General features: G+C 67.0%; 1 protein-coding gene across 5 annotated transcripts in view; it reads right to left on the bottom strand.

The window, feature by feature from the left end:
* Positions 1 to 14,728, bottom strand: part of BAIAP2 (BAR/IMD domain containing adaptor protein 2) — a 47,802-nt gene that overhangs the window by 24,241 nt on the left and 8,833 nt on the right. For all 5 annotated transcript variants that reach the window (XM_016143323.2, XM_016143320.2, XM_036222618.1 and 2 more), the window contains exons 2-3: positions 11,843 to 11,918; positions 9,922 to 10,008 (exon numbers count right to left, since the gene is read on the bottom strand). In XM_016143323.2, coding sequence (XP_015998809.1) covers positions 9,922 to 10,008; positions 11,843 to 11,918 — 163 coding nt within the window. The remainder of the gene's footprint in view (positions 1 to 9,921; positions 10,009 to 11,842; positions 11,919 to 14,728) is intronic.

Below are 14,728 nucleotides of genomic sequence, written 5' to 3'. Positions count from 1 at the left end.
AGACCGACGTGCGGCGGCCCCGGAAGTGCTGCCCCCCGGTCTCTGACCTGGAGGGGCCCCCTGCACGCTGCTTTTTCCACGACGTTGACTTTTTTAGGAGTAGGTTGGTTTTTGTTGCTTTTTTTGGGCGAAAAGAGCGTGTTCTCATCATCTGCAACTGACACGACTGAGGAGGAGCTTGATGCGGGGGGCCGTGAGGACGTCGGGGGGCCTGGCCACGGGCAGGCCCGCGGGCCCCTCCCCAGCCAGGACGCTGGACTCTGATCCCACAGGAGCCGTGAGGGCCCTGCGGGATTTGCACTAACACCCTCTTCAGTGTCAGAAGGGAACACGTTTCTGCCGAGGCACCGCGGGCCCGAGGCTGGGCGGCGGCTCCCGGGGAGAAGCCCCGCGGCCCGAGCGGCCGCCAAGGACGGGGGAAGCAGCACGGGATGCGGCGGCGCGGGAGACAGGCAGACGGCTCCCAGGCGGCCCGTGTCACTGGCCCCGGGGGGCAGATCTGCGTGAGTGGAGGGGGTGGCCGTGTGTCAGGCAGGGGCCCATGGTCAGGGTGGCATCCGCTGGGTGTCCGTGGGCCATGACCCAGGTGCGACCTGGAGCAGGGCGTCCGGGTGTCACAGTGGGGGGGCCAGTGCTTCCTGGCACTGAGACCAGACCGACAAGTTTGAGCGTCACAGGAAGGAGGCGGCTCTCGGGGGCCCCCTGAGAACTTTCAGAGCCATGAGGCATGCCAGCAGGGGTGCTGGGGGGACCCCTCTCTCCCCGATGACGGTGGTGCAGGCCAGGGCCACCCGCCTGACCGAGAGAGGCTGACAGAGCCTGGGAGGCGGGGTGCGGGGTGGGGACGGCGTGGGCCGCGGCAGGCGCCCGTGGGAGGGGGACTCTGTGCTGCGGCCACCCCGCCCCGGTGGGCCTGGGACCCGAGCTGCAGGGGAGGACCACGCGAGGAGCAGGCAGCCACAGGCCGGGGGCCCCGCGGCGACCAGCCTGGACGCGGGGACGAGAGCAGCACAGCCGTGACTGTGCGGCCGTGTGTGGCGTGTGCGTGTGCATGCGTGTGCTGGGTGGGCGGGACCGCGGCGCCCGCCTGCGCCCCTGGGCACAGCCGTGCGGGGTCCTCGGCAGCCACAGACGGTGCCGGGCACGTGGCTGAAGCGTCTGCGCCTCCTCCGGCGCCGTGACGCCAGCCGCCCTGGGCCTGGGGGGCTCCCGGGAGGCCCTGTCCCTGCCGTGCAGCCACGGCGCCCCTGCCGGTCACCAGAGCATCGATCTCTCAGGCACCTGTTCCTTCCGGAGGGGCAGCCAGAGGTCGTGTTCCCTGCTGTTGGCAGAGGGCCTCTGAGCCGAAGGGTCAGTCAGCTGCTTACACCTGGCTGGGGACTCATCACCTTCTGGAACATTCTGAAGCACTCACTCCTAACGCTCGTTCTATTACTTTGGTGGCTTCACAAACAAAAGCCACCCCGAGAGCTAACGAGTGTGGGCCCAACCAAGGACAAACATAGAGCCCCCACGACGGGAAGACGGACGGCCGGGGGGCTGTGGGCAGGGCACCGGCGGACCCACGGACAAACACGAAGCTTGGAAGTGCGAGGAAACCCCGCCCAGCCCCACTGTCCTCTCTACTGGCCTCGGAGCCGCCAGCTCCTCCCAGGGAGAAAGAAGTAGGGATCCTCTCAAAATGGAAGGTGGCCGTGGGTCGTGGATAAGCAAAAGGAAAACCGACGACTGTTTGCCATGGCGATGACCAGACAGTGACCCTCCCTGGGGGGCTGCCCTACAGAACCGGACGGTAGGGCCCCTCGGGACCAAGTGGTGCCCACAGCTGGTACCTGGTGCTGGGGCTTTGGGGGACGAAGCAGAGGAGGGGCCGGCCAGTGCGGTCACCACCCTCCGGGCTGGCCGCCTTCTCATCCCTGCTGTCCCCAGCCTCTACCCCACCTCCCCTGGTCGGGTCCTGAGTCTGCCCAGAACCGCCTCAGGCCGCCCTGGGCCTCCTGGGGCCAGACTGGCACTTGGTCGCAGCCTCACGAGCCATCAGGCACGCATGCAGTCGCACGGCCAGGGCGCGAGGCTCCCAGGCCATCTGACCAGAGCTGCTTCAAAGGGACTCGCTGACCAGAGGCCACGGAGGACGGGGCTGAGCCCTGGACGGTGCGTGGAGGTGGTGGCCCGCGTCTGGCAGGGACTTTGCTCACCGGCCGTCTTCTCCCGACGGGCCCCAGGGCAGGCCATGGCTGAGCCGGTCCCACAGCAGCCGGCTGGGGGGGGCGCGGAGCGGGGCAGGCGCCTCCTCACTGCACCCGGGCCCCGCCCCCTCACCCAGGCGCCCGCCTCAGCACCCAGCACCCAGCAGCCTTGTCGCTCTCACAGCGCCGCGTCTCTCCTGCCGGACACAACTGAACAGGGTGTGAACAGAGCAGTGTTTCTTCCCACGCTTCCACCCAGAGCAAGGATGAGTGACGGAGGCCGCCTGGCGGAGCGCGCCCCAGTGCCCGGCCACGGGACGCCGCGGGCACCTCGGGGCGGCCAGACCAGACCCGAAGCCCGAAGACGCACAGGCCCCGCTGCTCTCTCAGGGGGCGCAGGTGCCATGCCCCCCGCCACGGGGAGGAGCTGCTGCCTGCGCCTTTCCAAGGACCCTCCACTGTGAGCACGGGGCCCTTGGTCAACCCGCCCACTGGACTCCCCCGTTAGTTGTCCAGGACAACGCCAGCTCTCCTGGGGACAGCTCCTCAGGCACCAACTTCCCCTCAGTCTCGTAAGACGCCCACAGGAACAGGAGCCAGTTGGAGAGGGCTACGGCTGGTCCCCTGCACACCAGGCCGCCGCGCTGCCAGCAGTGCCTTCGACAGACACGCCTGTCCCGCCCACCAGCGCCGGGGATGGCAGCCCCGAGCCCACCCCGCAGCCACCGCTGAGCGTGCGGACAGTCTAGGGCTACTGGCTCCTGCGGACAGCGAACAAGGGAGTGGCTCTGGCCCTCGAGACGCCTGTGGGCGGTCTGCCGACAGCGCCGAGAAACGCGGGCAGCAGGGGGCCCTGGGACCGGGCCGCTAGGCGCTCAGGGCCGGGTGGCCGCGGTGGCAGAACTGTCCTCCTGCCTTCCTGCTCCGGGCCTTGGGCTTGAGGCCCAGCCGGGACATGCTGCCACAGGAAGGCCACGCCTCCTCGAGCCTCCTGCCAGGAAAACGGGACAGTCCCACGGCGCCCGGTCCCCTCCCAGGAGAAGCCGCAGGCCCGGCCCTCAGAGACCCGATGCAGCCCCTGGTCACCGGCGGGAACGCTCAGCTTGGCACCAGGGCTGAAGGCGGCTGCTTCCTCCCAGGCACGACCCCTAGTCACCAGGCCAGAGGCCCCGCGGCCATCAGCCCGTCCTCGGAAGAGGCTCGGCCACCCCCTGCTGCTCCCCATGACGGTCCAGCCCCAGGGCAGGTCCCTGGACGCCTGCAGGACATGCGCGAGGAGCCAGCTATCGCTCCTGCTCGTGCCGGAGCCACTGCGAGAACACAGTGGGACCACTTGAGATGTGTATCGCTCTGTCTGGACAACCCGGCACCATCGAGCCCTCATCAGGGCAAGCGGAGCAGGCACGTGGGAGGCCCCGGGCAGGGACGCCCTGATGGGACACCCAGCCCCTCCTTGCGTTCAGCTCCCAGGCCTCGGTGGCCATGCTCGGCTGCGTGAACAGAGCCTAGGACAGAGTGGCTGTCCCCCCGCCCCATGGCTGGCTCCAACCTACTCAGCTTCCGCACCAACAGGGCTCAAGACAGAGCCTCTGCAGAAAAGCTGTCTGCATTTGGCCCCGGGGGGCCAGGCCCGTGGTCTCTCCCCCCAGGTCCTGGTGACGGCTCATGCACCAGCGCTGCCCGGTAGTTGTCCAAAGGCACCGCCTCCAGGTCCTACAGTGGGGCGGGGACAGAGGAGCAAGCGCAGGGGGCGTTAGCCGGGAGGGGCTAAAGGCAGGTTCAGTACTGGCTGCTCCTGACTGGCCACCGGCACCCCATCTGCTGACGGCCAGCTGGCAGCCACTATGAGACCTTGGGGGTGGGTGACTCGGGTCCCTCGGGGGTGTGAATGCGACACAACTCCTGCTGCGTGGCTCTAACTGCACGAGACAGATCACTGTCACGTGCCCAACAGAGGAGCTGGGACACACTCAATCTAGCCGCTAAGTGTGGGCGTTCTGACATGGGAGCGACCGTCATGCAGCCAGACAACCTCCCAGCTCGCGGGGAGCGCAAGGGCCCACGGCACCACCTCGGAGCCGCCGCAGACAGCGGGAGGCACCTGGCGACGGCCTCCCAGGCCCGGGGGTCACGCGGCGCGAGCATCAGCAGCACCGCGCACGGACAGCCGTCCAGTGCCCCCGAGTGCGAGGCTGACCTGGGAAGGTCACCAACAGCTGCAGGAAGGAGAGGAGGCACCGAGTCCCACGAGGCGCGTCCCCAAGGCGGGCCTGGGAACATTGGCCTCTGCTTGTCACTCGGGTAACCAGGTGTGGATGGCAGCCAACGCCAGGGATATTTAGTCCACACCTCGATCCAGTGACTCAGTGGCCAAACCCAGCCCAGTTTCAGGCACAGGGAGCTGCCTCCTTCCCGGGGGCGCCCCACCCACTGGCTGTGCCTCGCACGGAGCCCCTGCCCTCATGGGTGCAGGTACCCTGGATGGCCGCCTAGAGGCCCTGCAAGCACACACATGCCCCAGGATCACGACCGAGGTGGGGAGCATGGCAGAAGCCTCAGGAGACGGCGAGGCCGGAAGAGAGCAGCCACTCAGCCACGCAGGTGGACAAGCCGGCCAGGGAGGGGACACACTCAGCCACGCGCGGAGAAGACAAGGCTCAGGAAAGGCTGTGCCCGCCCACTGCAACGAGGGTGTGGCCTTCTTGAAAAGTCTAGAACATTCCAAAGAAGCATGTAACCCTAGCCTCCCTGCTAAGCCAGATGTGACCTTCTTCTTGCATGAGGGACCAGCGCAGAGCGCCTGAGTCGCCCACTGGCCCGCGTCGGCACACTGGACCAGGAGCCCAGGGCCCTTGGGGCTCCGGCTCCACCTCCTGCTTCCGCCATCTCAGGCCCAGCCTGCCCCGTGCACAGCCACCTGGGGAGAAAGGCTGGGCCTGACCGGAGGTGGGATGTGCTCAGGTGTGCAGCAGACGGTCCCAGAGATGGGGGAGCGCCAGTGGGGTGCACGGGGCAGCACCCTGCCTGCACGGAGCAGTGTCTGGCTGGCACCTCCAGGCGCGGGACTCCCGGCACAGAGGACGGGAGGCGGGCCCGCTCCGGAATTAGCCCTGCAGGACAAAGGCGGTGCCGGGCTTGCCTCAACACAGACCTGAGACACCGAAGTCAGGCGCTGGTGGCTGCTGGCGCGGGGATCAGCAGGCTGCGGAAGAGTCCGGAACTCGACTCGGCAGCCCTGCACTCCCTAAGCAGCCTGCACATCAAAGCAGGTCTGTCCGCCGCGGGAGGAACGAGAGGCGGCGCCCGCTGCGAGGCCGCGGCACAGGCCAGCGGGACAAAGGCAGGACGGCCGCAGGGGAGAGCAAAGGGCAGTGCCTGCCGCCCACAGCTCCGGTGCCGCTGGCTTTGACCACCACGGGGACGGCCAGAGTCTCTACTCCACGACCTGGGGGGGCCCTTGGAGCGGCCCCCATCTGGCCAGTGGGGGGGGGAGCGGGGAGGGGCACGTTGCCCTCCATAGGATCAGCTGTGGCCCATACGTCGCCCTCAGGGCTGTGGCCAAGCCCAACCACCCCTTGGGGAGCTGCTGCCCCCCTCCCCCCAGTGGGAAAGAAAAGGCAGGAAGAACCACAAAGGGAAGGGAGGGCGCAGCGCAAAAACAGGACGATGACCAGGAGTGGCCGCGGGGGCCCCAGCCAGAGGGGGCCAGGCCGGATGGAGGCCAGGCCTCTGAAACACCGCCTCCGGTCCAAAGGACACAGCGCCTGGTCTCGGACGGGGTCAGCGCCAGCAGAGTGCCCCTGACGCCGCCTACGGGGCTGGCTGGAGTGCCGCCTCCCCGGGAGCCACCCCAGGCCACTCCCTGGGGCCCCGCTTCACCCCGGACAGCAGGAACATCGTGTCCCTTCGTCCCATCCTGGGGGGTAAGATCTCTAAGGAGAAGCGATCAGGAAAGAGCGGGCCTCGGGGCTGTGCACAGGGAAAACGGAGGGAACCAGACTCAGCGTGGGGCAGAGAGACCACGGGACAGAGGACAAGTCGGCACCCTGCGCTTTACGCGCTCGGACGCGGCCTGCAGACACACCCCGGCAGTCGCCGTCCTGGGAGCAAGGGACACCTCGCACTGACCAACGAGCAGACGAGGTTACTGAAGACCGAATTAGGGACCCCACACCCCCAGTCAGGGCTGACGGCTGCAGACATGGGCCACACGCCAGGCGGAGCAGCGTGTCCCCGTCCAGGTGCATCCAGGAACCAGCATGGCCCTGTCAGGGCAGCCTTGGCGGGGGGCTCGGACGACCGGGTCCCTGTGCAGGGCCCCTGTAGTACCCTGGCAGCCATGACACCCTGAGTCACGACGAAGTGAGAACGACCTGTCCCAGTGCTGACCAAGATACTGCCCCAGGTTTGATTTCCCGCCAGGCGTGGCAGGGTCAGGAGAAAGGGCCCGGGCCACGAGGCAGGTGGCCTTGCAAGGCGGCACCAGCCCCTGGGCAGGACGTGAATCTGCTCCCACGGTGGGTGGCGTGGAATGCCGCACAGTGGGGGAGGTCACCCTGTGGCAGGGCTCAGTGTCACGGTCCCATGGGCTCCTTCAGAGCAGAACAACCTGCTAGGAGTCACCTGACGGCTGATCGAGAGCAGAGAAGCCCGCTGTGTGCATCACGTGACCACAGACCGTTCCGCAGCAGTGAAACGCACGTGCCCTGCTGGTACCCGCAGACGGCCCGCTGCGCAAGCCCGCCTCCCTGCGGCCCGGCCCCTCGGGCCTCGCGGGCTCCCTGCCTTGTGCTCGTGGACACACCTCTTGCTCCTGTCCGCGCCCCTCCCGGTGACCCCCCCCATTTCTCCTGACCCAGGGGTCACAGCTTAAAGACTGTTACTCCCGTGACCCGCAGGCTGCCACCGCACCCACCACTGGGGGTGCTCTGCTCTCCAGCCTCCTGGGGACCCCCTCTGCAACACACACAGGCAGCATCAGGAAATTCCACAACATCCACCCAAAGACAAAGATTGCAAAAGCCTCTAGAAGAGGAAAACAAACTCACGTCAAAAAAACCAGCCTCTGAACAGCAGCCAAGTCCCCGGTGGCCAAGCCCTCCAAGCCACCAGCAAGCACCAGGTCACAAACGGACTTCCCGGCCTGCTCAGGAGCCGTTAAAGGGAAGGGCGATCCTGACCGAGGGACTGAAACAGGACCCCAAAACACACAGGACCCAGGAAACAGTCTCGGCATACAGAAGGTGAGGCTACCGGGAGGAGCAGCGGATGGGGCTGCGGGAGGGCGCACCCCGAAGGAGAGGAGGCCGCCAGGTGAGCTGGGGCGCCGGCCGCCACGGGAGAGCCAGCGTGCTGCCCGGGCGGCAGGAAGCTGCCGATGGTGCACGGGGCACTCCACGAACAGAGAACAAGTGCTGCCCCCGGAACAAGCCAAGTTAGCAACGCGGCAATAAAAACCCCCGGACCACGGCTCAACGGGAAGGTCCATCGAATTGGATTCCGTTAAAGGTAAACATTTTTGTTCTTCTACAAACACAAACACACAAATGAAAAACAAACCAGATTAAAGGAAAACGTTTGCAAAATTCATGTCTGAGAAAACATGACTGTCTAGAACACACGGAGAACCTTGATAACTCAATAATGAAACAAAACTCAATGGGAAAGAGAGGAAAATTTGCAGACACACTGCTGGAAAATTACGCAAACGGGGAATGAGCAGTGAAAGACGCTCAGCGTGGTTAGTCAGTGAAAGAAATGCCCCAAACTGGCAGCACCCCACGTGCCCGCAAGCAGAAGGCTGCACGAGTGTCGGGGCGCCTGCGCCACAGGCCCGACTCGGCTCTGCGGCTGCCAGGGACGGCTTCCCAAGCAATCACGCAGGTAGAAAGCGTGTGGCCCACATGTGTGACCCCGCACGTGTAAACTCTACCAAATGCTGGCTAGCGGCAGGGCGGGAAGCGCAGCGCTGGCTGCCGCGCCTGTGGTGGGAAGGGGCGAGCAGGAGGGATCTGCGGGGGGCCCTAGGAAAACGCAGAGTGGATGGAGCCTCGGCGGTGAGGGCACAGGGACCGTTCAGTCCACGTGCACTCTCAGTCCAGAGGTGGACACTGGACGTCCGCCATGGCGTGTGGATGGGCGAGCGCGGTCTTGCCACGGAAGGAACGCCAGGCTGACCGCACACGACACGGAGGAGCCCGGCAGCACCGGCGGTGAGTGCGGCCAGGCGCAGAGGTCACGATGGGCCAGTGTGCGGCCCGGCCTTGCGAGCTGTCCGGAGCAGGCACGTCCAGAGACAGAGCAGGCACCGGAACGGGAAGTGACTGCGGTGAGGACGGGGCTGCTTCCGGGGTACGGGCCGTGCTCTGGGCCGCCTGCGACCGGCTGGGAGCCGGGGGCTGCACGGGGCTGGCAGCTTGTCACACGGCCTGTGAGGGACGAGGCGGGGCCGCTGTGACGTGGGCAGCAGTGTTGGCTGACCTTCCTGACGCTGCGCTCCTGAGTCCCGTGGACTGCCCTGGGTGCCAGGTACGTCTTTGTTCTATGGTGGGGACTCTGGGGGGCTCCTGGGTAGGGCTGTCACCACACACACCAGGCCACGATCGGGATTGGAACTTCCAGCCCCATATGCTAGGGAGGGAACAGGGCTGGAGACCGAGTTAACGCCCAGCCACGGCCACACGGGGCAGCCTCACACAAACCCCCGAACCGCGGGCTCAGGCAGCTCCAGGTCCCCCGGGATCTCCCCCCGGAGGGCTGAGCCCACCCTGCACAGAGTCCAGCCACGTCCACACAGCGTCCTGCCCCTGCTCCCCCCGCCCCCGCCCGGCAGGCCCTGCGGCCGCGACCCTCAGCACTGCAGCTGCGTTTTCACGCTGCCTCACGGGGATCTGGAGGCCGCGTGCCAGGGCGGCCACGGGACAGAGTGCCCGGCCAGGAGGCCTGCCGGGGGCAGCGCTGGGCCTCCGTGTCCCGTCGAGGGCGTGGCAGCCACAGCAAAGCCCTGCGGTGCATAGGCCTGACTCCCGGCGTGGGACGGTGTGAGCGGGAGCCGGCAGCCGGGTGGCAAACCCCGGCCTGGCACCACCGCCAGGGGCACGGGCTGCACCCGCGCCTGCGACGCAGCGCAGGCCTCCGGTGACGCAGCGGACCCCGACACCCTGTGTTTCATGCACCTCGATCATCAAAGCACTGCGAGCTCGTCACGGAAAACGTGCGAAATCGGATGGCAGAAAGAAAGTCCCAGCCCGGGATCCCACCAGTCTGGGGTCCCGTCCCCCACTCGTCACGGGACGTGAGCACCCACAGTGTGTTCTCGCAAAGCTAGTCCCACCCGGTTAAGGCTGTGCGTCCTCGTCACTCGCTTTCACACCAGACCCGCCTCCCTGTGTCATTCAGTGCCACTACCTGAGTCCAACGGCTCCCGTCAGCCGCTCGAGTTTCGCCGTGAGCACCCGTAACCGTGGCTCTGCCTCGTCCCTTCGCCTGGCTGGGCTGCTCAGGGGGATGAAGCCACCAGAGTCAGCTCCCAGCAGCACCCGAGGCTGCCGGGGACCCCGCTCAGCAGGGCATGTCCCTTACGACACTTGCTACTCCGAGGGGTATCGTTATTTTAAAAAATCTTTCCTCGCTTGACAGCTAAAACCTGATCCCAAATCAAAACAGACCAGACATGGGCCTGGAACCCAGACCCGCTGGACGCACTGGTGACTTTAGGGACCAGGCCTCTTACCGAGCTCCTTGGAGCCCTGACTCTCGCTGGCCAGCTCACCCATCTTCACCAGAGCGTCAAAATAGCCTTTGGCCGCGTAGGTGACACCTGAGGGAGGAAAAGAAAGGTCACTTCACTGCTAGGGACCGAGCAGACCCCAGCCCCGCAGCCCGGCCTGACGCGCTGCAGTCTGGGGTGGGCCTGACCCTGTCCCTGTGGCCCCCTCGTCCCCACGTGAGAGCTCCCTCCTCGCAAGGACACAGCACAGGTCCAAGTGCAGGTGCCGGGCTGACCCCTGGTACCTGGCAAGTGGAGGTGGGAGCCCCAGAAAGCATTTCACGGGACAAAGGCCACCGCAGGGGAGGGACCCAGTAACTCACAGGTCCCCGGCAAACCTGGAGCGAGAACCTGTCCCACTGTCCCTGGTCTCAGCAAGACTCGTAGCTAGAAGTGAGTCACGCTGCTCAAAGCTGCTAAAGTCACCACTGCCAGTGGGGGCGGGGAGGAGGGCTTCACACCACCTCCCACGGGGACGCGTGACCTAATCACAAACGGCGGGGCTTCTCACGGGACTTGGAAAGCTCAGGGCCGCTGCACCCCGGCCTGCCGCCTGCTGCCTGGGTCGTGCTTCCTCCTCGGGGGATGGGGGACTCTCTCAGGAGCTGGGTGGCACCAGACCAACGCCCTCAGCTAAACGGGACCCCTGCATGTAGTTTCTCCCCCCGTTTCTACAGAAGCCCGTTGGGGGCTCGGGGCCGGGCACGCTGCCAAACTGCACCAGGCAGTCTCCAGCCGGCCCCATGCTTGTTCCGCAGCCCACAGTACGAGCAGGCTCTGTGCCCGGTGGGCTGATGGTCTGCATGGAGGGGTGGGCTCCTGAAAACGAGCCGGATGAGGCCAAGCCTGGCACGAGTCCGGCGCTGGGGAGGCTGAGTGCAGCTGAGGTGACGCTGATAACAGGGCCAGCTGCGCTCTGTCCTCCGGGACAGTCCAGGAAAACAGGCAGAGAGAGGAAACCTGATTCTCCACAGTCCCCTGGAGACCCTTGGGAACCTGCGTCGGGGTGGAAGGCCCAGAGGAAACCTGTGCCTCGCATCAAAGAGCCGGGCACTCACGGGGTGCAGCTCTTTGGGGCTCCCCGCCACATACTGTCCCCCGCCGCTGCGGCTCAGAGATGTCTGTGGTCCGTCAGCACCACAGGGGACACACGCGCACCCATCCTGGGGACTGCGGAGGCAGGGAGCCCGGCACAGGACCCAGACAGCCAAGGACTCTGCCGTCACCTCCCAGTGGGGATGGAGGCCACCACCACCGCCTGAGACCTGTCGTGGTCACCGAAATCCTACAGGCTAGGTCTCGGCTCAAGGATGGACAGAACCTGTGTCCGGAGGAGCCTCCTGGCTCCCTTGGGACCTTGCAGGCCTGTGGGGGTACTCGGGACAGCAGAACGGGGTGCTGGTGTTGCCTGCAAGCAGAGGGCAGTGTGGGGGCCGCCACCCTCACGCAGGATGGGGAGGCCCTGCTCACAAGGATGCTGTAGTTAAAATCCGCCTCCTGGCTTGGAGAGACCGGTCAAGAGCATGGCGCCCCCAACATGGCCGGCCCAGATGCACCCGCGGCCTTGCTGTAGTGCCCTGCTGGAAAGGTGGGGCCTCGAGCTGTGCCACCCAGCGCCCCTCTACGAGCTGCAGTTTGCTCGCCAGGGAGTGCTGCAGGCCCCAGCCACGTCACCTAAACCATGATCCTATAGCCTCGGAAAGATACCCTATCCCCCGTCTCGGGGCCCGTGGGCACACGGAACCCAGACCCCACACTCTTGCCACACTGCAGGACGTCCCGGCCCCGTCATCACAGAGACAAACGTCAGGGCTCAGCGCCTGCACCCGTCCATGAGCTCGTTCCCAGGGCGGAACGCCCCCACCCGGGCCCCACGGTGCCTCACCTGCCAGGGCTTTCTCGTAGTTCTTCCCCATGGCGATGAAGTTCCGCAGGCTGGGGTTGAACTGCTCCATGATGGTCTGCGAGAGAGCAGAGCAGAGAGCACGTGAGTGACCGCGAGGACGACGTGCCAGGAAGGCGTCCCCTGCCGGGTGCACGGCCCGGCCTCCGGAGCCCAACCCCACTGTGGCCTTGGATGTCCTTGGGCAAACAACCTTTTCGCATCTGGGCCATGGGGCCGAGACTAGAACTGCTGTGCTGGGCTTTGCAGCCGCGACAGCGGGCGGGTGCGGGGGCGCGGGGCGCACGGCGGCGCTCAGCTGCGTGGCGACGGAGGCGCCCGGCCCGTCTGGCAGGGCTGAGTCACCCGAGGAAGGCCCTCCCGCCCACCGCGAGGCAGACGCGCAGCCCTGCCCCCGGCCACTACGGCCTCACGTGACACGTCGGTGAGCGGTGAGCGCGTCCCGGCTCCGTGCCCGGTGGCCCGACGTCTCGGTGTCAGAATCAGCAGCTTTGAGACCGAACAAATTAGATTTCGCTTCGAAGGCCAAATAAATGTTTTAATTACGAGGCATAAAAACAGGCACACAAACCAGAGCCAACCGCGCATTCCCCAGGGAGCCCACACCGACTGCCGGCGGCTGACCGCGGCCGGGGAGCCGTCGGGGGGGTGGGGGGGCTCCACGTGGCACATCCTTGGGCCCGTCACGACAACCGCGCCGGGCTTCCCCGAGGACGTGAGGGGTGATGCTGGGGAGACCCGGGGTGCGACATGTGAGCGGAGGCCGGGGGCCATCAGAGCTGCTTGGTGGCCTGAGGGGGTGAAGGCAGGAGCGAGAGGGGCCACCCCGCTTGTCCTGAATGTGACGGGCCAGGGGCCGGATGGGGCGTGAGGGGTGGGGCAGGGTGCCTGTCACTGACCGGGGACCAGACTTTCAGGTGGGGGACCTGGACACACCATTACTAGGGAGTTCCTGGGACTCGGGGTGGGGGGCCATCACGTAGCCGCAGGACAGGAGGACGGGCACCCAGGAAGACTCCGAGCCCCGGGAGGCCAGGCCTGGGGTCATCCACCCAAGGCTCACATATGACCAGGCCGAGTTTGGGCCGCACTGCCCCGGCTGCCACCCAGACCCCACCAGGGCAGAGGCTGCCAAGGCTGCCGCCTGCTCAGTGGGAAAGAAGGGAGGCCGGGCCGAGCCCGGTGAGGGCAGCCGGGCCCCGAGGCCCGCGTCTGGGGCTGTGTGCCTGTGTCCCCTCCCTGTGGGACAGACACAGGTCTGAGACGCTGCCCTAGAGCGTGGCCATTTGGGGGCCTGAACTCCAGGATGCCCCCTCCTCGGAACAAGAAGCCCCATCACGGCTCACCCTCTGAGCCCCGCTAGCATCCCCAGTGACAGCAGGAAACAGGCCAGCAGCCGCCCAGGCCAACCAAGGGGCTCACGGTGGCGGCCCACTCACACCCTCCCCGTGACACCTGGGGACAGCTGCCAGGTTTCACTTCCTCAGTGCAGTGGCTGAGCTCACGCACCAGGAATGTGGGAGCAAGTGGGCAGGACGGCCACTGGGGTGCCAGCCTGGCTATCTGGGCAGGGCACCACCGCCTCTCCGCTGAGAAGGAGCGGGTAGCCAGGCCCCTGGGCCGGCCACAGGGGCCACCGTCTTGCGGCCCCTGACACTCCAGGAAGAGTCAGTTCTGCCCCCCCCACTCAGAGCGGGCACACCCCAAGGGCACGCCCTGTGGAAGCCGGGAGTGGGCGCTCACCCAGCGGTCCCCAGGTCACTCCACAGACTGCAAGCCAGTGGTCTTCACCTGTGGGCACCCAGGGCCTCGAGGCGCCAGGCTCGCACCTGTCATCAGAGGCAGGGCCCCAGACAGCCATGGGGTGCACGGGTGCTGCAGGACCCCACACCCGAGACCACGCCCCGAGCCGGGGCTGAAATCCCACGTGAGCCGCGAGCGGGTTTCTCCCGGCTCTGCTCGGGCTGCTGCGCGTGACCGCTCAGCTCCGCCGGCAGCTCCCGGCCGAGCCCCACGTCAGGCGCTGGCGTCACCGGCCACTCGGCATTCGTGCGGGGCACTGGCAGGTGCCCGGCGGCGCTGCGAGGGGCCCCCTCCCGGACAGCCCCACGGGGTACGCAGTGCAGAGGGACCAGGGTGGGGCCCCCCCCGGACAGCCCCCCGGGGTACGCAGTGCAGAGGGACCAGGGAGGGGCCCCCCCCCCGGACAGCCCCATGGGGTACGCAGTGCAGAGGGACCAGGGCGGGGCGGGGTCCGTGCCGCAGACGGGTCGAGCCCAGGTGTGGCTGGCTCACAGCTTCCCACCGGCCCCGGGACATCACGAAGCGGGCAGTCCTGCTGCCCCTCGCATGGCAGGAGCCCAGGCCTCAACCGCGTCTCTGTGGCAGGGGCGCCTGGCCCGGGGCCCCAGCTGGGCGTGTCCACGGGAGCCGGGGGAGGGCTGAGTGCAGCCGCACTGCTGGCCGGCCTCCTGCAGGACCCCGCCACGCCGCGAGCCCCGGGAGACCTTCCTGCCTGGCCAGCTCCTGGCCACACCCTGGACAGTGATGGCCATTTTGATGGACTTTGGTCACAGGCCTGCTGGGACGAAGACCAACGGCAGCGGGAGCCCCCTCCGCCCAGGGCCCGTGCGCTGCGCGGTGCTGGCTGGCTCCCGCGTGTTCCTGGGCTCACGTCCCAGCGTGGTCCCTCCGGCTCTTCCTGGCGGGGCTTCCACAAGGACCGAAGTTTCTATGCTACACGTTCACGGGTGAGGCCGTGCCTCTGTGCCCCTGCCCCCCGCTGCAGCAGAGGCCAGACAGTGGGGGGGAGGGGGGGGATGCCTGCCGGCACTGCGTGCACACGGAGGCGGGGCCGGTCACTCGTTC

This window comes from Rousettus aegyptiacus, unplaced genomic scaffold (genome assembly GCF_014176215.1).
Source record: "Rousettus aegyptiacus isolate mRouAeg1 unplaced genomic scaffold, mRouAeg1.p scaffold_m13_p_6, whole genome shotgun sequence".
Lineage (NCBI taxonomy): Eukaryota > Metazoa > Chordata > Mammalia > Chiroptera > Pteropodidae > Rousettus > Rousettus aegyptiacus.
This window is presented reverse-complemented; position numbering and strand designations above follow the sequence as displayed.